Source organism: Pseudophryne corroboree, chromosome 3 (assembly GCF_028390025.1).
Source record: "Pseudophryne corroboree isolate aPseCor3 chromosome 3, aPseCor3.hap2, whole genome shotgun sequence".
Lineage (NCBI taxonomy): Eukaryota > Metazoa > Chordata > Amphibia > Anura > Myobatrachidae > Pseudophryne > Pseudophryne corroboree.
In genome coordinates this window covers 8868096-8891681 of record NC_086446.1, presented here as the reverse complement: position 1 = coordinate 8891681, position 23586 = coordinate 8868096, and the positions used below count along the sequence as shown (strand labels likewise).

At 46.7% G+C, this 23586-nt stretch overlaps 1 protein-coding gene across 1 annotated transcript in view; it reads right to left on the bottom strand.

Moving 5' to 3' along the window:
• Nucleotides 1–10220: 10220 nt before the first annotated feature.
• Nucleotides 10221–23586, bottom strand: part of LOC135054526 (zinc finger protein 883-like) — a 39590-nt gene continuing 26224 nt past the window's right edge. Inside the window, exon 6 of the mRNA XM_063957662.1 lies at nucleotides 10221–12297. Coding sequence (XP_063813732.1) covers nucleotides 10700–12297 — 1598 coding nt within the window. The 3' untranslated portion in view covers nucleotides 10221–10699. The remainder of the gene's footprint in view (nucleotides 12298–23586) is intronic.

The following is a 23586-nucleotide window of genomic DNA, read 5'->3' as shown; positions in this document are numbered from 1 at the left end:
GTCTGGGTCCACTCAGCGTTCGCCAACATAACGGATCGATCCGGGAAGCGGGTTAAAGTCTCCCTGTATCCCACTCTACTGAGCCGGGTGATTCAGCACGAAGTCTCTATCTACCTTTGAGTACGAATAGTTAGATAAGTGCCTGATGCATATGAGTCTGATAAATATTGCTGTTGTTTTCTTAAAACTCCTATATAAAGGTAATGCAGTAATATGTTTCTCCTACGTACTTGAAATGTATTTTGTAGTTGATTAAGTGCTCATATTGATAATTATACTAATGTATAACCTGTGACTGATCGCTAGTGTGATTGCTGACTTCACTATAATTCTGTCAGTTTTTCTGTGTATTCCGATCATCAATACTGGTGCAAAGCAGGGTAGGGTCAGATTGTGTGTCACTTTAATAAATTTTAAAGTGATTACAGTCACAAATTGTGTAAACAACACTGTACAGGTGTGTGATTTATTTATCATGTCTAACAGCGGCAATGGTGAGCAAAATACACTCACAGCAGCACCAACACTCATGTCATGTTTATCTTTTAAAGCTTGGTTAACTTCTCACGATCTGGTTCAGGATGGTTTGTGTGCAAATTTTTTTAGCTTTCACCAAAGCCTCTTAAATAATCTAAGGCAGACACATGTGCAAGTGAATCCCCCACAGGCTACTTTTGCACAGACATTATCTAGTATAGCTGAGCGGATAATGCCAGCTTCTGTACCAGGGATAGGTTACACTATTAACCCTTACATGCAACATTCCTCCTGGGGTTTATTACATCCAGCAAGGGAAGTGGCAGCCTCTCAACAAAAACAGAATGAAAAAACGGTGGTAAGTAAATCACACAGACCTGAAACAACATCTTCACAGTCTACACGTTTCAGATGAGGACTCAACACACTCAGGTTCGGCATACGGAGAAGAGGAGGAAGGCCTCAGCTCAGTTGACATATCTGAGCTAATTAGTGCGATGAAAGCCATTCTATCCTTAGAGGAGGCAGGAGAGCCCCTGTTAAAATCTAAGGCACCTGTGTTTAAACGTCCCAAAAATAGTTAGGACCGAGTTTCCTTGGTTAGAACAGCTGACAGAAATTATGCAAGAGGCTTGGGTTACGCCCAGTAAGAAGTTGAGAATTCCAATTATCCTCTTCCGGCTGGGGACTGTTTAAAAGGGGAGGTGGCTACGCAGGTAGATATGCATGTCATTCGACTGGTGCGAAAATCTACATTACCTCTGCCTTCAACATCATTAAATGATGCCACAGATAGGAGGAGTTGATGGTTTTCTAAAGACCATTTTTTTCTTGTCAGGGCAATCATAAGAACAGCCATGGTTTCAGCTTGAATGGCAAAAGCATTGGCAGCCTGGGCTGATGCATTGGAGGATCTTTCAATGGCATCTAGAGAGCAAAAATCCCATATTGCACATATCAGACAGGCGTCAACGTTTATGGAAGAAGCAGCCTTGAATATGGGTACAATTGCCTCTCAGGCATCAGCTGTAGCAGTAGCAGCTCGCAGAGTGGTTTGGCTATGTACATGGAACGCTCTCAGAATCCAAGTGGGTTCTGGAGTCTTTACCTTTTACAGAAGATATTCTTTTTGGTAAAGAATAAACAGTATTTTGGAGTCGGAAGCAGACTCCAATAAAATGAAGTTTCCTTCCACACACAAATTCAAGCCTAGATTTCCAGCCCTTTCGGTCTCAAGGGAAAGCAAAAGGAAAGGGTGATGGCAAACAGTCCCAGTCTAACAAGTTAGTTAAGACTAAAAAGTATTGGGCTACCAGAGGACTGGATTCCAAATCTGAAGATAAGCCATCAGCCTGATGGTGCGGGACTCCACCTGGGGGAGCCCAGGTTGGGAGGCCGACTTCTTCAGTTTGCACAGATCTGGCAGCAGTCCACCACAAATGCCTGGGTTATGCATTTGCTTTCAAGGAACACCCTCCTCAAATGTTTATTGTACCAGCCCATCTTCAGTGGAAACGAAGGCCAGGGCTTTGCAAGAGGCAGTTCAGAAGTTGCTTCAGTCAGGAGTAATCATCCCGGTTCCTCCTGTGCAACGAGGACAAGGTTTTTATTCCAACATGTTTTTAGTCCAGAAGCTAAATGGGTCATTCCAGCCCATACTCAAATCTCAAAGTGCTGAACAAGTACGTTTGGGTGCCTCGGTTTCATATGGAGACTTTACATTCCATTATTTTGGCTATGGAGCCAGAGAATTTTATGGTATCCCTGGATATCCAGGATGATTACCTGCATGTTCCTATAGCACTGTCCCATCAGCGCTATCTCAGGTTTGATATCCTCCAGCAACGTTTTCAGTTACAGGGCCTACCATTTTGACGGGCCATAGCTCCCAGAGTATTCACCAAGATTATGGTGGTAATGGCAGCTTATCTCTGTCAGCAGGGGATAAGAAACTTTCCATACCTCTGCGATTTAATAATCCTGGCACAATCTCAGGAATGGCTTCTGTGTCATCTGCAACAGACAAAAGATTGTTTACAGAAACACGGTGGGCTCAAAAATTGTGCAAAGTCGACCCTGGTCCCGTCACAAAGGATGACTCACTTGGGGGCTGTTTTGGATTTGAGGCTTTAGAGAGTAAATTTTACCTCTGAACAAAATATCCAAAGTTCAGTCAAGGTTTCAGGATCTGCTAGGCAGTCAAAGGGCATCCATTCACGCAGCAATGCGTGTGATGGGATTGATGGTGTCGACATTCGACATGGTGGCGTATACTCAGTTCCACTCGAGGCCAGACAATAAAAATGCAGACTATGGTCCTTCCTCTGGAGGTAAGGAGGTCATAAGCCTGGAGGCTACAGACATCCCATCTGGGGAGCAGTGTCAGTAAGGCATTGCTTCCAGGGGCAGTGGACCAAGGAACAAAATTGCCTGCCAATAAATGTATTGAATCTTCGGGCCATATATAAGGCACTTATTCCGGCAAAGGACATCCTTCAGGGAAAACCAGTTGAAATCCGCTCGGACAATACAACGGCAGTAGCGTACCTCAACCATCAGGGAGGAACTCGCAGCCAAAATGCAATGAATGAGGTAAGTCGCACGTTAAAGTGGGCAGAACTTCATCTTCCAGCCTTGTCCGCAGTGTTCATTCCGGGAGTCCTAAACTAGGAAGCAGACATTATCAGTCGACATGCCATTCATGTAAAAGAATGGGCTCTACACCCCAAGGTCTTCCAAACTCTGGTAGACGAGTGGGGGTTATCAGAGATAGATCTCATGGTATCCTGTCAGAACAACAAAGTTCCTACATACGGGGCAAGAACAAAGGATCCCAAAGCGATCCTTGTGGATGCCTTGTCAGTAAGATGGGACTTTCGTCTGCCATATATGTTTCCAACAATCGCCCTGTTACCCAGTGTGATGCGAAAGGTAACACAAGGAACGGGCGCAATGATACTAATAGCTCCACTTGGCCCAGAAGACACTGGTACACAGATCAGCAGAGGATGTCGATGGATGCTCCATTCCTACTCCTTCAACGTCCAGATCTACTGTCACAGGATCCTTGCTATCACAAGCACCTGGATCAACTGTCTTTGATGGCGAGGCTCTTGAGACTTCCATCCTGAAAGCAAGAGGATTCTCACAACAGGTAATTGAAACAATGCCCAGAGCAAGGAAACCTTCCTCAGCTCGTATTTATCACCGAATACGGCAAGCCTATATTCAAAGGTGCAGTGACCGGAAATTTGACCCTATGTCTTTCAGAGCTTCCAGAATCTTGGCATTCCTTCATGCAGGAATGGACCAAGGTCTACGGGTGGCTTCCTTGAGAGTGCAAGTGTCAGCATTGACTGTATGGTTGCAAAAGAAAATTGTTAACCTACAGGATGTGCGCACTTTTTTCCAGGGAATACTGCACATTCAACCTCCTTTTGTTCCTCCTACAGTGCCTTGGGACTTAAACTTAGTCCTAAAGGCCCTTCAAGTTGCCCCATTTGAACCACTAAAAAGAGTGGCTCTTAAATGGTTGACAGCTAAAGTTCTGCTTCAGCTAGAAGAGTTTCAGATTTAGGGGCATTGTTATTTCTCCCTCCATTTCTGGTTGGTTTTTTTTATTCAGATAGAGCGGTTCTCAGAACCAAATCTGGATATCTTCCTAAGGTGGTGTCTAAATTCCACCTTAACGAAGAAACTGTAGTCCCGGCCTTCCAGGGGCCAGTCCTTTCTGCGGTAGATGCATCGTTGGACGTAGTCCGTGCCTTAAGGATCTACATGGATCGTACCAGTGCCATCAGAAAGGCAGACACTCTTTTCGTTCTCTACGGACTTCACAAGAGAGGATGGCCTGCTGATAAGCAGACAATGGTGAGGTGGCTTCGGATGATGATTTCAGAAGCATAGTCTCAAGCTGATCTCCCTCTTCCGGCTAATGTCTCTGCTCACTCTACTCATAAGGTATGTCCTTCATGGGCAGTACAATGTGGTGCATCAGCAGAACAGTTATGTAAGGCAGCCACATGGTCTTCCATTAACACATTCATTAGACATTATGCCTTTGATACCTTTGCCTTTCAGGACGATGGATTCGGGCAAAGGATTCTCCAGTCCAATCAGGAGTGTCCCCCACCACTAAATTGACATCCCAATGTTATCCTGTGGATAACCTGTGGACCCTGCCAGAGAAAATAAGAATTTACTTACCGATAATTCTATTTCTCGTAGTCCGTAGTGGATGCTGGGGACTCCGTAAGGACCATGGGGAATAGCGGCTCCGCAGGAGACAGGGCACAAAAGTAAAAGCTTTAGGATCAGGTGGTGTGCACTGGCTCCTCCCCCTATGACCCTCCTCCAAGCCTCAGTTAGGATACTGTGCCCGGACGAGCGTACACAATAAGGAAGGATCTTGAATCCCGGGTAAGACTCATACCAGCCACACCAATCACACTGTACAACCTGTGATCTGAACCCAGTTAACAGCATGATAACAGCGGAGCCTCTGAAAAGATGGCTCACAACAATAATAACCCGATTTTTGTAACAATAACTATGTACAAGTATTGCAGACAATCCGCACTTGGGATGGGCGCCCAGCATCCACTACGGACTACGAGAAATAGAATTATCGTTAAGTAAATTCTTATTTTCTCTGACGTCCTAAGTGGATGCTGGGGACTCCGTAAGGACCATGGGGATTATACCAAAGCTCCCAAACGGGCGGGAGAGTGCGGATGACTCTGCAGCACCGAATGAGAGAACTCCAGGTCCTCCTCAGCCAGGGTATCAAATTTGTAGAATTTTGCAAACGTGTTTGCCCCTGACCAAGTAGCAGCTCGGCAAAGTTGTAAAGCCGAGACCCCTCGGGCAGCCGCCCAAGATGAGCCCACCTTCCTTGTGGAATGGGCATTTACAGATTTTGGCTGTGGCAGGCCTGTCACAGAATGTGCAAGCTGAATTGTACTACAAATCCAACTAGCAACCGTCTGCTTAGAAGCAGGAGCACCCAGCTCGTTGGGTGCATACAGGATAAACAGCGAGTCAGCCTTCCGGACTCCAGCCGTCCTGGAAACATATATTTTCAGGGCCCTGACAACATCTAGCAACTTGGAGTCCTCCAAGTCCCCAGTAGCCGCAGGTACCACAATAGGCTGGTTCAGGTGAAACGCTGACACCACCTTAGGGAGAAACTGGGGACGAAACCGCAGTTCTGCCCTGTAAGAATGGAAAATCAGATATGGGCTTTTGTGAGACAAAGCCGCCAATTCTGACACTCGCCTGGCCGAGGCCAGGGCCAACAGCATGGTCACTTTCCATGTGAGATATTTTAAATCCACAGATTTGAGCGGTTCAAACCAATGTGATTTAAGGAATCCCAGAGCTACATTGAGATCCCACGGTGCCACTGGAGGCACAAAAGGGGGCTGTATATGCAGTACTCCCCTGACAAACGTCTGGACTTCAGGAACTGAAGCCAATTCTTTCTGGAAGAAAATCGACAGGGCCGAAATTTGAACCTTAATGGACCCCAATTTGAGGCCCATAGACACTCCTGTTTGCAGGAAATGCAGGAATCGACCGAGTTGAAATTCCTCCGTGGGGGCCTTCCCGGCCTCACACCACGCAACATATTTTCGCCAAATGTGGCGATAATGTTGTGCGGTCACCTCCATCCTGGCTTTGACCAGGGTAGGGATGACCTCTTCCGGAATGCCTTTTTCCCTTAGGATCCGGCGTTCAACCGCCATGCCATCAAAGGCAGCCGCGGTAAGTCTTGGAACAGACATGGTCCTTGCTGAAGCAAGTCCCTTCTTAGCGGCAGAGGCCCTGGGTCCTCTGTGAGCATCTCTTGAAGTTCCGGGTACCAAGTCCTCCTTGGCCAATCCGGAGCCACGAGTATAGTTCTTACTCCTCTCCGTCTTATAATTCTCACTACCTTGGGTATGAGAGGAAGAGGAGGGAACACATACCCTGACTGGTACACCCACGGTGTTACCAGAGCGTCCACAGCTATTGCCTGAGGGTCCCTTGACCTGGCGCAATACCTGTCCAGTTTTTTGTTGAGGCGGGACGCCATCATGTCCACCTTTGGTTTTTCCCAATGGTTCACAATCATGTGGAAGACTTCCGTGTGAAGTCCCCACTCTCCCGGGTGGAGATCGCCTGCTGAGGAAGTCTGCTTCCCAGTTGTCCACTCCCGGAATAAACACTGCTGACAGTGCTATCACATGATTTTCCGCGCAGCGAAGAATCCTTGCAGCTTCTGCCATTACCCTCCTGCTTCTTATGTCGCCCTGTCTGTTTACGTGGGCGACTGCCGTGATGTTGTCCGACTGGATCAGCACCGGTTGACCCTGAAGCAGAGGTCTTGCTAGGCTTAGAGCATTGTAAATTGCCTTTAGCTCCAGTATATTTATGTGAAGTGAAGTCTCCAGACTTGACCCCACTCCCTGGAAATTTCTTCCCTGTGTGACTGTTCCCCAGCCCCTCAGGCTGGCACCCGTGGTCACCAGGACCCAGTCCTGAATGCCGAATCTGTGGCCCTCTAATAGATGGGCACTCTGCAGCCACCACAGAAGAGACACCCTTGTCCTTGGAGACAGGGTTATCTGCTGATGCATCTGAAGATGCGATCCGGACCATTTGTCCAGCAGATCCCACTGAAAAGTGCGTGAAATCTGCCGAATGGAATCGCTTCGTAGGAAGCCACCATTTTTCCCAGGACCCTTGTGCAATGATGCACTAACACTTTTCCTGGTTTTTGGAGGTTCCTGACTAGCTCGGATAACTCCTTGGCTTTCTCCTCCAGGAGAATCACCTTTTTCTGGACTGTGTCCAGAATTATCCCTAGGAACAGCAGACGTGTCGTCGGGATCTTTTGGAATATTTAGAATCCACCCGTGTTGTTGTAGCAGTATCCGAGATAGTGCTACTCCGACCTCCAACTGTTCCTTGGACTTTGCCCTTATCAGGAGATCGTCCAAGTAAGGGATAATTAAGATGCCTTTTCTTCGAAGAAGAATCATCATTTCGGCCATTACATTGGTAAAGACCCGGGGTGCCGTGGACAATCCAAACGGCAGCGTCTAAAACTGATAGTGACAGTTCTGTACCCCGAACCTGAGGTACCCTTGGTGAGAAGGGCAATTTGGGACATGAAGGTAAGCATCCTTGATGTCCAGGGACACCATATAGTGTCCCTCTTCCAGGTTCGCTATCACTGCTCTTCGTGACTCCATCTTGAATTTGAACCTTTGTATGTAAGTGTTGAAAGATTTTAGATTTAGAATAGGTCTCACCGAGCCGTCTGGCTTCGGTACAACAAATAGTGTGGAATAATACCCCTTCCCTTGTTGAAGGAGGGGTACTTTGATTATCACCTGCTGGGAATCCAGCTTGTGAATTTCTTCCAATACTGCCTCCCTGTCGGAGGGAGACGTTGGTAATGCAGACTTCAGGAACCTGCGAGGGGGAGACGTCTCGAATTCCAATCTGTACCCCTGGGAAACTACCTGTAAGATCCAGGGGTCCACTTGCGAGTGAGCCCACTGCGCGCTGAAAATCTTGAGACGACCCCCCACCGCACCTGGGTCCGCTTGTAAGGCCCCAGCGTCACGCTGAGGATTTGGCAGAAGCTGTGGAGGGCTTCTGTTCCTGGGAAGGGGCTGCCTGCTGCAGTCTTTTTCCCTTTCCTCTACCCCGGGGTAGATATGACTGGCCTTCTACCCGCTTGCCCTTATGGGGACAAAGGGACTGAGGCTGAAAAGACGGTGTCTTTTTCTGCTGAGAGGTGACTTGGGGTAAAAAAGGTGGATTTCCAGCTGTTGCCGTGGTCACCAGGTCCGATAGACCGACCCCAAGTAACTCCTCCCCTTTATACGGCAATACTTCCATGTGCCGTTTGGAATCCACATCACCTGACCACTGTCGTGCCCATAAACATTTTCTAACAGAAATGGGCATCGCACTTACTCTTGATGCCAGGGTGCAAAGATCCCTCTGTGCATCTCGCATATATAGAAATGCATCCTTTAAATGCTCTATGGTCAATAAAATACTGTCCCTGTCAAGGGTATCAATATTTTCAGTCAGGGAATCCGACCAAGCCACCCCAGCGCTGCACATCCAGGCTGAGGCGATCACTGGTCGCAGTATAACACCAGTATGTGTGTATATACTTTTTAGGATATTTTCCAGCCTCCTATTAGCTGGCTCCTTGAGGGCGGCCGTATCTGGAGACGGTAACGCCACTTGTTTTGATAAGCGTGTGAGCGCCTTATCCACCCTAGCGGGTGTTTCCCAACGCGCCCTAACTTCTGGCGGGAAAGGGTATAACGCCAATAATTTCTTAGATATTAGCAATTTTTAATTCATCTGATTCAGGAAAAACTACAGGTAGTTTTTCCACACCCCACATAATACCCTTTTTTGTGGTACTTGTAGTATCAGAAATATGTAACACCTCCTTCATTGCCCTTATCATGTAACGTGTGGCCCTACTGGAAAATACGTCTGTTTCTTCACCGTCGACACTGGAGTCAGTGTCCGTGTCTGTGTCGACCGACTGAGGTAATGGGCGTTTTAAAGTCCCTGACGGTGTTTGAGACGCCTGGACAGGTACTAATTGGTTTGCCGGCCGTCTCATATCGTCAACCGACCTTGCAGCGTGTTGACATTATCACGTAATTCCATAAATAAGCCATCCATTCCGGTGTCGACTCCCTAGGGGGTGACATCACCATTACAGGCAATTGCTCCGCCTCCACACCAATATCGTCCTCATACATGTCGACACACACGTACCGACACACAGCACACACACAGGGAATGCTCTGATAGAGGACAGGACCCCACTAGCCCTTTGGGGAGACAGAGGGAGAGTTTGCCAGCACACACCAAAACGCTATAATTATACAGGGACAACCTTATAATAAGTGTTTTCCCTTATATCATCTTAATATATTATAATATCGCCACACAAAATGCCCCCCCTCTCTGTTTTAACCCTGTTTCTGTAGTGCAGTGCAGGGGAGAGCCTGGGAGCCTTCCCACCAGCAGAGCTGTGTGGGAAAAATGGCGCTGTGTGCTGAGGAGATAGGCCCCGCCCCCTCTTCGGCGGGCTCTTCTCCCGGTTTTTCTGGATTCCTGGCAGGGGTTAAATACATCCATATAGCCCAGGGGCTATATGTGATGTATTTTTAGCCAGTTTAGGTATTAACATTGCTGCCCAGGGCGCCCCCCCCAGCGTCCTGCACCCTCAGTGACTGCTGGTGTGAAGTGTGCTGAGAGCAATGGCGCACGGCTGCAGTGATGTGCGCTACCTTAAGACAAGGATGTCTTCAGCCGCCGATTTCTGGACCTCTTCTTTCTTCAGCATCTGCAAGGGGGCCGGCGGCGCGGCTCCGGTGACCCATCCAGGCTGTACCTGTGATCGTCCCTCTGGAGCTAGTGTCCAGTAGCCTAAGAAGCCAATCCATCCTGCACGCAGGTGAGTTCACTTCTTCTCCCCTAAGTCCCGCGTTGCAGTGAGCCTGTTGCCAGCAGGACTCACTGAAAATAAAAAACCTAACAAAACTTTTACTCTAAGCAGCTCTTTAGGAGAGCCACCTAGATTGCACCCTTCTCGGCCGGGCACAAAAACCTGAGGCTTGGAGGAGGGTCATAGGGGGAGGAGCCAGTGCACACCACCTGATCCTAAAGCTTTTACTTTTGTGCCCTGTCTCCTGCGGAGCCGCTATTCCCCATGGTCCTTACGGAGTCCCCAGCATCCACTTAGGACGTCAGAGAAATAGTCGTTATGGTAAAACTTACCATTGATAACGTTAGTCCACAGGATCCCAACCTGACTCACTTGATTTGAGGATCCTTTCACTTACTAACCTCTTCCTTCTTGTACGGAAGGGTGTGTATGTGTGTTCTTCTCACCTGACTAGGGCTCTCTATGATGCTCCTGCCTTGAGCTTTGGAAAAACTGATTTGCCTGAGCCAGTAAGCGGGGATATGTGGACGGGCCCGTTGCATGCTGGGAGGCCGAAAGCTTTGACCGTTTGGTGCAAATTCGCTGTCATATCAATGTCATCCTCTGGACTTAGGAGAAATAACGTTATCAACGGGAAGTTTTACCATAACTAATATATATGGCGTCCAGCACAGTAACGTGGTCCACCAGTCTGGCATGTGACATTTTGAGAGTATTGCTAGAACCTGTTTCATGTCTGCTTGCTTATGGGAATTGCTGATCTCCTTTGTGTGTTCTCTGATGTTTAACAAGATCTGATTTCTGTGTAAAACATTTTCCACACCGAGAACATGGAAATGGCCTCTCACCCGTGTGACTTCTCTGATGTCTAACAAGATCCGATTTGTGTGAAAAACATTTCCCACACAGACAACATGAAAATGGTTTCTCACCTGTGTGACACATCTGATGTTTAACCAGACTTGATTTCTGTGTAAAACATTTCCCACACTCAGAACATGGAAATGGTTTCTCACCTGTATGACGTCTCTGATGTTCAACAACATGCGATTTTTGTGTAAAACATTTCCCACACTCAGGACATGGAAATGGCCTCTCACCGATGTGACTTTTCTGATGTTTAAGAAGATATGATTTCTTTATAAAACATTTCCTGCACTCTGAGCATGCAAATGGTTTCTCACTTGTGTGAGTTTTCTGAAGATCAACAAGGTTTAAGTTTTTTGTAAAACAGTCCCCATATTCTGAGCATGGAAACGGATTCTCTTGCATGTGAAGTCTCTGATGTGTAACAAGATGTGATTTTCTTATAAAACATTTTCCACACTCAGAATATGGAAATGGTGTCTCTCCCGTATGACGCATCTTATGTTCAAGAAGTGATTTGCGATTAAAACATTCCCCACACTCAGAGCACACAAAAGACTTCTCAACTGTGTGATGTCTCTGGTGTCTTTGAAGATGGGCTGCTTGTGTGAAACATTTCCCACACTCAGAACATGGAAATGGTTTCTCCCCTGTGTGACTTCTCTCATGTCTAACAAGATGCGATTCCTGTGTAAAACATTTCCCACACTCAGAACATGAAAATGGCTTCTCACCTGTGTGACTTCTCTCATGTCTAACAAGATCAGTTGTCTGTTTAAAACATTTTCCACACTCAGAACATGGAAATGGCTTCTCACCTGTGTGACTTCTCTCATGTCTAACAAGATCAGATACCTGTGTAAAACATTTCCCACACTCAGAGCACAGAAATGGTTTCTCACCTGTGTGACTTCTCTCATGTCTAACAAGATGTGACCTCTCTGTAAAACATTTCCCACACTCAGGACATGGAAATGGCTTCTCACCTGTGTGACATCTCTCATGTCTAACAAGATCAGATATCTGTGTAAAGCATTTCCCACACTCAGAACATGGATATGGCTTCTCACCTCTGTGACTTCTCTCATGTCTAACAAGATGTGATTTTTGTGTAAACTTTTTCCCACACTCAGAACATGGAAATGGTTTCTCATTGGTAGGACTTCTCTGATGACTGACAAGATGGGATTTGTCTGTACAGCATTTCCCACAGAAAACAGACTTAGAACAATTACCACATTCAGAAGATGACAAGACTGTATCACCTGTACCAGTTGTACTATGCGCAGTAAGAACTGATTCATCAGGAGAACATTCCTCAAGATTAAAGGGCACACCGACACACACTGAATGTATATTTAGAGCATCAGGCTTTTCTTCTGAGGATTCTCGTAAGATTTTGTTATCTTCTATTTTACCGTTTGAAGATAAAACAAGATGTTCATCTAAGGGATCGCTGCTTGTGAATCCATCTGCTGGAAATAACATAATTTCATACTATTAGTCAGTGCAAGTGATTTAGTGGTTTTATCCCCCTAGTTCGAAGAATGAGTAGGGGCTTTATTTCCCAATATATACCTCAAACCAGCTAAAGGCAAGTCAAACTCTTTTGCAACTACACTATAAAAATTAAATGACCCACAGAATGGGGTAGGAGGGTATTTAAAGTCCCTTATCTCTTCTAGTCTGGCAAATGTAAACAAATCAGTGGCGTCTATGTGCCCATTAGCAAAGACTGTCCAACGATCCGTGAGATCACTACACAAAAACCCTCAAAACTATATAAATCATCACAAAACTCAGGGAAAGGGTTGGATCTCCCCCATCCTGGCTTCAATAAATTCAAGTCACCCTCAGTTGCAAGAGGATGGATACGGTCTTTCAAATGATGCACCCATTTTGTGATTACTATTTTTCCACTCTATACCACGGCAGTCTGGAAAGGCCACAAAGCACCAAAACAGAGACAGATAACAGGAAAGAGTGAAAAATTGGAAAACACAATCTACACGGACAAAACCCAACAAAAGAAAAAAAAAATACATTAGCTGGGAGAATGTCCAGTGTCAACTATGGAATCAGAGAAATGGATGTTACTGTATGTACAAACCTCTCCCTCTCTCCTTCATTTAATGGAGGACACTGTGGACATTCCAAAGCTTTCCTCATGGGACATAGGACTTTACGGCCAAAGCTCGTATCTTGAGCCGCAAAAGTGTCAAATTAAAGTCTAGTGAATCTGTGCAACCCTGCACAGCTGCTCGCTGGAGACAGGGTGTCACCAATCAGGAAGCCTCACCAATTGTCAGAATGAGCCATAAATGTTCGGAACAGGAACTCCTGCTCTGGAATAAGCCTGACTGATATCAGCAGTTATTCACCTGGCTAGAATTTGTTTTTCAAAGCAGGCCATCCATTCTTGAAGGGTCTTAAAAAACAAACGGCTCATCTATACAATGCAAGTCCATGGTTTTTGGACAGAAATCTGCAACACGCATACTACATCCAAAAGACAGAGAATCATTGTCAGTGCTTTAACCCTGCCAGTCCATGGAAGCAGCACAACCTGATGGTTAATGTGGAATTTGGAAACCACTTTTGACTTGAAAATAAGATTTTACTTACCGATAAATCTATTTCTCGTAGTCCGTAGTGGATGCTGGGACTCCGTAAGGACCATGGGGATATAGCGGCTCCGCAGGAGACAGGGCACAATAATAAAAGCTTTAGGATCAGGTGGTGTGCACTGGCTCCTCCCCCCATGACCCTCCTCCAAGCCTCAGTTAGGATACTGTGCCCGGACGAGCGTGCATAATAAGGAAGAATATTGAATCCCGGGTAAGACTCATACCAGCCACACCAATCACACCGTACAACCTGTGATCTGAACCCAGTTAACAGTATGATAACAACGAAGGAGCCTCTGAAAAGATGGCTCACAACAAGAATAACCCGATTTTTGTAACAATAACTATGTACAAGTATTGCAGACAATCCGCACTTGGGATGGGCGCCCAGCATCCACTACGGACTACGAGAAATAGATTTATCGGTAAGTAAAATTTTATTTTCTCTGACGTCCTAGTGGATGCTGGGACTCCGTAAGGACCATGGGGATTATACCAAAGCTCCCAAACGGGCGGGAGAGTGTGGATGACCCTGCAGCACCGAATGAGAGACTCCATGTCCTCCTCAGCCAGGGTATCAAATTTGTAGAATTTAGCAAACGTGTTTGCCCCTGACCAAGTAACTGCTCAGCAAAGTTGTAAAGCCGAGACCCTTCAGGCAGTCGCCCAAGATGAGCCCACTTCCTTGTGGAATGGGCTTTTACAGATTTTGGCTGTGGCAGGCCTGCCACAGAATGTGTAAACTGAATTGTATTACAAATCCAGCGAGCAATCGTCTGCTTAGAAGCAGGAGCACCCATCTTGTTGGGTGCATACAGGCTAAACAGCGAGTCAGATTTTCTGACTCCAGTCGTCCTGGAAACATATATTTTCAGGGCCCTGACAACGTCAAGTAACTTGGAGTCCTCCAAGTCCCTAGTAGCCGCAGGTACCACAATAGGTTGGTTCATGTGAAAACAGAAAACACCTTAAGGAGAAATTGAGGACGAGTCCTCAATTCTGCCCTGTCAGAATGAAAAATTAAGTAAGGGCTTTTATATGATAAAGCCGCCCATTCTGACACACGCCTGGCTGAAGCCAGGGCTAATAGCATCTTCACCTTCCATGTGAAATATTTTTAAGTCCACAGTGGTGAGTGGATCAAACCAATGTGACTTTAGGAAACTCAAAACAACATTGAGATCCCAAGGTGCCACTGGGGGCACAAAAGGAGGCTGTATATGCAGTACCCCTTTTACAACGTCTGAACTTCAGGCACTGCAGCCAGTTCTTTCTGGAAGAAATTTGACAGGGTCGAAATTTGAACCTTAATGGACCCTAATTTTAGGCCCATAGACAGTCCTGTTTTCAGGAAATGTAGGAAACGACCCAGTTGGAATTCCTCTGTAGGGACCTTCTTGGCCTCACACCACGCAACATATTTTCGCCAAATGGGGTGAAAATGTTTTGCGGTTACATCCTTCCTGGCTTCGACCAGGGTAGGGATGACTTCTTCTGGAATGCCCTTTCAGGATCCGGCGTTCAACTGCCATGCCGTCAAACGCAGCCGCGGTAAGTCTTGGAACAGACAAGGCCCCTGCTGGAGCAGGTCCTTTCTTAAAGGTAGAGGCCACGGTTCTTCCGTGAGCATCTCTTGAAGTTCCGGGTACCAAGTCCTTCTTGACCCATCCGGAACCACGAGTATCGTTCTTACTCATCTCCTTCTTATGATTCTCAGTACTTTTGGTATGAGATGCATAGGAGGGAACACATACCCTGACTGGTACACCCACAGTGTTACCAGAGCGTCCACCGCTATTGCCTGAGGGTCCCTTGACCTGGCGCAATATCTGTCTAGTTTTTTGTTCAGGCGGGACGCCATCATGTCCACCTTTGGTTTTTCCCAACGGTTTACAATCATGTGGAAAACTTCCCGCTGAAGTCCCCACTCTCCCGGGTGGAGGTCATGCCTGCTGAGGAAGTCTGCTTCCCAGTTTTCCACTCCCGGAATTAACACTGCTGAGAGTGTTATCACATGATTTTTCGCCCAGCGAAGAATCCTTGCAGTTTCTGCCATTTCCCTCCTGCTTCTTGTGCCGCCCTATCTGTTTACGTGGGCGACTGCCGTGATGTTGTCCCACTGGATCAATACCGGCTGACCTTGAAGCAGAGGTCTTGCTAAGCTTAGAGCCTTGTAAATTGCCCTTAGCTCCAGTATATTTATGTGGAGAGAAGTCTCCAGACTTGATCACACTTCCTGGAAATTTTTTCCTTGTGTGACTGCTCCCCAGCCACTCAGGCTGGCATCCGTGGTCACCAGGACCCAGTCCTGAATGCCGAATCTGCGGCACTTTCATAGATGAGCACTCTGCAGCCACCGCAGAAGAAACACCCTTGTCCTTGGAGACAGGGTTATCCGCTGATGCATCTGAAGATGCGATCCGGACCATTTTCCCAGCAGATCCCACTGAAAGGTTCTTGCACTTCTTCTCCCCTAAGTCCCTCGTAGCAGTGAGCCTGTTGCCAGCAGGACTCACTGAAAATAAAAAACCTAACTTAAACTTTTATTCTAAGCAGCTCAGGAGAGCCACCTAGATTGCACCCTTCTCGGCCGGGCACAAAAATCTAACAGAGGCTTGGAGGAGGGTCATGGGGGGAGGAGCCAGTGCACACCACCTGATCCTAAAGCTTTTATTATTGTGCCCTGTCTCCTGCGGAGCCGCTATATCCCCATGGTCCTTACGGAGTCCCAGCATCCACTAGGACGTCAGAGAAAGGAAGGTTCTTTTTAGTTTAAAGAACGACCTGTCATCATGGAACATCAAAAGATAAAGAGAAGTTAAAACACAAAAGGTAATATAAAAACACAAATAAACCTCATGGCAGAAGCAATAGCAGAAGAAAAATGGTTTCCCAAGTGAGATCTTAAATGCCTACCGAATGCAAGGGTACAAAGGAAGATAATTGTGATGACCTTATCACCAGTCTGAGTCCCATATCTGCACATGATGAATTCCCTGTAAGATGGTGTGATCATCTGGAATTAAGACTAGACAGCCCTAGAAGAAAGCACAGTGCAGAGAACTGCACCTTTGAGGATCCTAACCACAAACCAGCATCCAACCCGTCCTAAAGAAAAAGAAAGTCTATCGATAGGGAATGTTGAAGTGGGAAAATTTTTCTTTTCTCACTAGGAGACATAGTTGGTCAGAGAGAGCCTTAGATTTGATAATGGTGGCTTCAAAAGCCAAACTGTCAACACCAATTGTTGTTAACCTAGATGATTGATGGGACCTTGGGATAACAGATGAGAACACAGCGGGAGACATCAAGACAAGTTGCCAATAAAGTGATTAGATTAAAATACCAAGCTCTTCTCTGCAAATCTGGGGCCATAACAATGATTTCTACCCTCTTTCATTCGCTTCAGAACCTGTGTAGGCATAGCTACTGGTGGGAACAGATAAAGAAACATCAATGGAACAATGGTGTTGATGTAGAAGGTTGCAGGGTCACTTTTCCAAGAGCAGTAACTGCTCACCTTGTACATGTGCCAGGACGCTATTATATCAATACCCAATATACCACATTTCTCCAAAATAAGTTTAAATATGTTTAAATGGAAAGACCACTGAATCAGACAAGGTAATGTCTACACAGGTGTTTTGCTTCCCCGTTTTGTATGTCCATAACGAAGAAAGCTGATACATGTTTTTCTTTGCCCAAGTCATGATTCTAAAAGTCAAATTTATGGCCTGGGAACTTTTTCCCCTCCTTAATAAGCTACAGCTGTAGCACTGTCTTATTAGATTTTACTGGGTTTCCCCAGAGACGACCCTGTGCATTGGATAAAGTGAAGAAAATTGCCCTTGGCTTGAGGTCATTGATGGGAAGTATAAACTACTCTAGTGTCCACCAACCGTAAAAATATAGGAGTGTAGAGTTACCGCTTCCTACACCGGGATACTGGTATCTGTTGAAACTGAAGTCCAATTCCAAATAGCATATGGGTATCCCTTTTTCAAGTAGTCGACCGTCAACCACCAAGCAGGAGAAAGGAGAGTCTTTGGAAACAACCTTATGTGTTGAGAAATGCGCAGGTAAGATTTGTTCCACTTCAGGATAATTTCTGTCTGGAACTCCCGAGAATTGAACAGGGCAAGTTGGACAGCTTCGATAGTTGACTTAATTTTGCCCAGAAGTCTCATGCATAAGTAGATGGTCACCCAGGACCGAGTTACAAGAGACTGCACCATGGAATGATGGTACGGAATCTTGTCTAGAGGAGGAGAGTATCGAAGATCATCCCTACGAACACCATGTTCAGAGATGTAGCAAAAAAAGGATTTTAATTACTTACTGGTAAATCCTTTTCTCGTAGTCCATAAGGGATATTGGGGAAACTTAGTACGATGGGGTATAGACGGGGTCCAAAGGAGCCAATGCACTTTAAATTTCTTCACTGGGTGTGCTGGCGCCTCCCCTCTATGCCCCCTCCCACAGGCAATTATAGGTAAAACAGTGCCTGAAGGAGAAAGGATATATATGAGAGAAGGAACATGACAACAAAGAGTGGTGAGATTTAATACCAGCACACCACGAACATATAACAACCAGCAACGGCTGGTAACAATAACAACAACAGCTGAACAGGTAACCACATAACACAGAACCTGCAGAAAAGTCAACGTACTGAGGAGGGTGCCCAATATCCCTTATGGACTATGAGAAAAGGATTTACCGGTAGGTAATTAAAATCCTATTTTCTCTATCATCCATAAGGGATATTGGGGAGACTTAGTATGACGGGGACATCCCAAAGATTCCAGAACGGGCAGGAACATGCAGAGACAACTGCAGCACCGCCTGCCCAAACTGGGTATCGTCTTTGGCCAGGGTATCAAATTTGTAGAACTTCACAGAGGTGTTCTTCCCTGACCAGGCAGCAACTCGGCAGAGTTGCCAGGCCGAGACTACACGGGCAGCCACCAGGGAGAGCCCACTGATCTTGTAGAGTGGGCCTTCAGAGACTTAGGAACAGGTAAGGCTGCCGACACATAGGTCTGTTGGATAGTAAGCCTAATCCAACGAGCAATGGACTGCTTCGAAGCAGGACAACCTTTTTTTCTGCGCATCAGAGAGCACAAACAAGGAATCCGTCTTTCTGATCCGAGCTGTTCGCTTGACATCAGAAGTATCAGAACTAGACGGAACCACAATAGGCTGATTTTGGTGAAACCCGGAGCCAACCTTCGGCAGGAACTGCTGTCTGGTCCGGAGCTCCGCTCTGTCCTCGTAAAAGACCAAGTAGGGACTTTTACACGATAAGGCCCAGATTCTGAGACTCGTCGAGCAGAAGCCAGGGCCAGTAACATCACTACCTTCCACGTGAGGTACTTGTCTTCTACCGTCATCAGAGGCTGAAACCAGAGAGGACTGTAGAAATTCCAACACCACATTCAAATCCCAGGGTGCCGTGGGCAGCACAAACAGAGGTTGTATGTGAAGTACCCCTTGCAAGAAGGTCTTAACCGCTGGCAACACTTTCAACTTCTTCTGAAGAAAAATTGAGAGATCTGAAATCTTGACCTTAATGGAAGCCAGACGTAAGCCCTTATCCACACCAGCCTGCAGGAAACATAAGAAACGTCCCAAGTGATACTCTAGGTGGATAGCACCAAGAGACATATCTTTTCCAGATATAATGATAGTGTTTTGACGTCACAGGCTTCTTGGCCTGAAACATGGTAGCAATAACCTGTTTGTAAAAGTACTTGTGTGCTAGGATGTTCAGCTCAACCTCCATGCCGTCAAACAAAGTCGCTGTAAGTCCGGGTAGATGAACAGTCCTTGTTGAAAGAGATGTCTTCTGAGAGGTAGAGGCCAAGGGTCTTTGACGGACATGTCCAGAAGATCCGCGTACCATGCCCTCCAAGGCCAATCCAGGGCAAACAGAATTGCCTGGACTCCCTGATGTCGGAAGAGCTTGAGCACCCTTTGGAACAATGGAATCGGAGGAAACAGGTAGACCAGCCGGTAAGGCCAAGGCGACGTCAGTGCATCTACTGCCCTCGCCTGAGGGTCCCTGGTTCGTGAGCAATACCAGAGAAGCTTCTTGTTAAGACGAGAAGCCATCACATCTATCTGCGAGCAACCCCACTGGCGGATTATCTGTTGGAACACCTGATGGTGGAGACCCCACTGCAGATCGTGACAACTCAAGAAGTCCGCTTCCCAGTTGTCCACACCCGGAATGAAGATTGCCGACATTGCTCTTGCATTTCTTTCCGCCCAGAGGAGTATTCTTGACACCTCTCGCATGCAGGGTTTGCTTTTTGTTAATCCTTGACGATTAATGTACGCCACTGCAGTGGCACTGCCCGACTGCACGTGGATCGAGAGGCCTAAAGCAGAGCATTGTAGATCCCGAAGTTCCAGAATGTTGATCGGAAGGAGGGCTTCGTGGGCTGACTACCTGACCTGGAACGGCGCCCATTGGGTGACAGCTCCCCTCCCTCTCAGAGTCACAGCTGTTCTGAGGGGGATCCAATCCTGAATCCCGAAACGCCGGCCTTCCAGGAGATTGGAGGATTGCAGCCACCACAGGAGGGAAATCCTGACTTGAGACGACAGCCGTATCAACCGGTGCATCTGAAGATGTGATTCGGACCATTTGCTTAGGAAATCCAGCTGAAAAGTCCTGGCATGTTAACTCCCATATCGGTTTGCCTCGTATGAGGCGACCTTCTTTCCCAACAATCTTATGCAAAGATGGACAGACTCTAGAGTAGGTCGGAGCACCATGCGGACCAACTCCTGAAGTGTTCGCACCTTGTCCTCTGGTAGGAACACCTTATGGGCCACAGTATCCAGCAACAACCCCAGGAACAGGAGCCGCTGAGTAGGCTCCAGGTGGACTTCTGTAAGTTGAGGATCCACCCATGGCGTGACAGAAGTTGGATAGTGACCCAGAGTTGGAACATCATCTCCGCCATCACCTTTGTGAACACCCTTGGAGCTGTGGATAGGCCGAAGGGCAGTGCCTGGAATTGGTAGTGATTGTCCAGCAGGGCAAACCTCAGGTACGCCTGATGAGGTGGCCAAATGGGAATATGGAGGTAGGCGTCCTTGATAACCTAGGAAACCATGAATTCCTGTTTTTCCAGGCCCACAATCACTGCTTGCAAGGATTCCATTTTGAATTTGAACACCTTTAGGTAAGGATTCAAGGACCTAAGATCCAAAATGGGTTTTACCGAACTGTCCTGTTTCGGAACCAAACAGGTTGGAGTAATAACCCTTGCCTCATTGTGGTATTGGTACTGGAACAATGACGTGGGACTGGACCAACTTTAGGATGGCCTGTTGCAACGTAACCTGCATATCTTCCAAAACTGGTAAGCTTGATTTGAAAAATCGTTGGGGAGGAGTAATGTCGAACTCCAGCTTGTAGCCTTGAGAAATGAGATCCCTGACCCATGTATCCTGGCAGGAAGCCTCCCAGACGCGGCTGAAGTGACGCAGTCGAGCTCCCACCTCGAGATCCCCTCGGGGTGGGTGAACACCTTCATGGTGAGGCCTTAGTGGAAGCAGAACTGGTGTTCTGTTCCTGAGAGCTGGTGCTGGCAGGCTTTCTTGACTTACTTCTGGTGCCTCTAGTCGCATTGGAGGCACCTCTGGCTTTAGATTGAAATCTGAGAGACCAAAAGGACTGTACAGACGGACTAGTGTTCACTCTAGGCTGTTTTAGCAGGGCGCCGCGCCCTGCCCGTTTTTTAACAGGCAAAACCCGCCCTGCCCCTTTTGCGGCGCCCTGCTAGAACAGCCGCCCGCTCCCTGCCCTCCCGGCGTGTATAGATGCCGTGTGCATGCGCGCGGCATCCATTCACGCATTGGGAGAGGGCTGGGGGAAGCCCAGCACCGACGGAGGTGCTGGGCACGCCCCCAACAGTGACGTCGCCTGCCACAGACGCTCTCTATAGTAGCGTCTGTGGGCCGCACCGCCCCCTAAAATGACGGCGGCGTGGCCACGCCCCCTAATTTGCGTGGACGCGCCCCCATTTTGGACGCGTGCGCGGCGAAGCACACACATGTGCCCCTGGGGTCCGGCACCCTGCCCCTTTTCACTCCTAGAGTGAACACTATCAGACGGCCCCAGGTAGGAGCGTCTTGCCGGCGGGTCCCCATAGGGGATAAACGTGCATTTCCCAGCCGTAACTTTGGAAATCCACGTACCCAATTCAACCCCAAAAAGCCATTGTACCTGGAAAGTGGAGGGATTCCACATTGCATTTGAATTTTGCGTATGATATCCACTGACGCAGCCAAAAGCCCAGCGCGCCGACAATGCCATGGCAGAGGTCCTAGCATTAATGTTCCCCATCTCCTTGAGGGAATAACAGAGGACGCGTGTAGTGTTCTGAATGTGCTTTAGGAGGGTCACTAGTGACGAGGGGCATAGCCCCGGAGAGGCCCTCCTGAATTTGAGTGGCCCATGAATGAATGGCATGGGTTATCCAGCAACCCGCAATGACCGGCCGTTGCGATACACCTGCTGCCATGTAAATAGACTTGAGTGTAGCCTCTATTTTCCTATCCCCAGATCCTTTATAGCAAAGGAGCCCTGGGCAGGTAGCACCGCCTTTTTGGACAGTCGAGAGACTGATGCATCAACCCCCGGGGGTTCCTCCCAAAATTTCCTACCTTCAGGAGCAAATAGGAAAGTGTGCAAAAAGTTTTTGGACAGTTGGGATTTTTTGTCTGGATTTTTCCAGGCCAACTTGAATCTAACTCTGCAGAATAAGGGAAAGTGACATTAGGCTTGTTTTGTATAAAGAGAGAAAAACCTTAACCACTGCGCAATAAACTCAACAATGCAGCCTTGGTACCTCTAGGTCCACCAAACCTTTACAGAAATACAGATACAAAATGAGAGATCCCTGTGGCGCAAAGAAGATGTTCCATGTACAACCAGAAAAAGGTAATAAATAAATGAACAAATCAATACAGTCCCTTTGGTCTTTGGTCCTCCAAAAGTGTCTCTCGATTTGTAGTACCTCAAAAATAGGAGAGAGACACTTAGTGTAACACCGTAGGGAAATGTACGGAACCAATGATAAAATGGCACACTCACATGGACTTAGGATAATTAGTGCTCGTCATCCACCCAATTTGAGAGTATTAACTTCAGGTATCTTCCTCCAGTAGAATCTCAAATAAGGGAAAGACACTGAGTGTAACACCGTTTGGAAATTTCACAAAACTAGTGTTAATGATAGGTAGCACACTCACATTAAGTTAAAGTGATAAATGCTCATCATCCACCAAATTGGGAGTGATAACTTGACATTCCTTCATCCAATAGAATCTCAAATAGGAGATAGATATTTAGTGTAACACCGTTTGGAAATTTAATATAACAGTGGGAAATAGGTAACACACTCACATTCGGTTGGAATAAATAATGCTCATCATCCACCAATTTGAATGTGATGACGTCAAGTATCCTCCTCCAATGAAATATGTAAAATAAACAGAGAAAAATAGTGCAACACAGTGTTGCACTATTTTTCTCTGTTTATTTTACATATTTCATTGGAGGAGGATACTTGACGTCATCACATTCAAATTGGTGGATGATGAGCATTATTTATTCCAACCGAATGTGAGTGTGTTACCTATTTCCCACTGTTATATTAAATTTCCAAACGGTGTTACACTAAATATCTTTCTCCTATTTGAGATTCTATTGGATGAAGGAATGTCAAGTTATCACTCCCAATTTGGTGGATGATGAGCATTTATCACTTTAACTTAATGTGAGTGTGCTACCTATCATTAACACTAGTTTTGTGAAATTTCCAAACGGTGTTACACTAAGTGTCTTTCCCTTATTTGAGATTCTACTGGAGGAAGATACCTGAAGTTAATACTCTCAAATTGGGTGGATGACGAGCACTAATTATCCTAAGTCCATGTGAGTGTGCCATTTTATCATTGGTTCCGTACATTTCCCTACGGTGTTACACTAAGTGTCTCTCTCCTATTTTTGAGGTACTACAAATCGAGAGACACTTTTGGAGGACCAAAGACCAAAGGGACTGTATTGATTTGTTCATTTATTTATTACCTTTTTGTGGTTGTACATGGAACATCTTC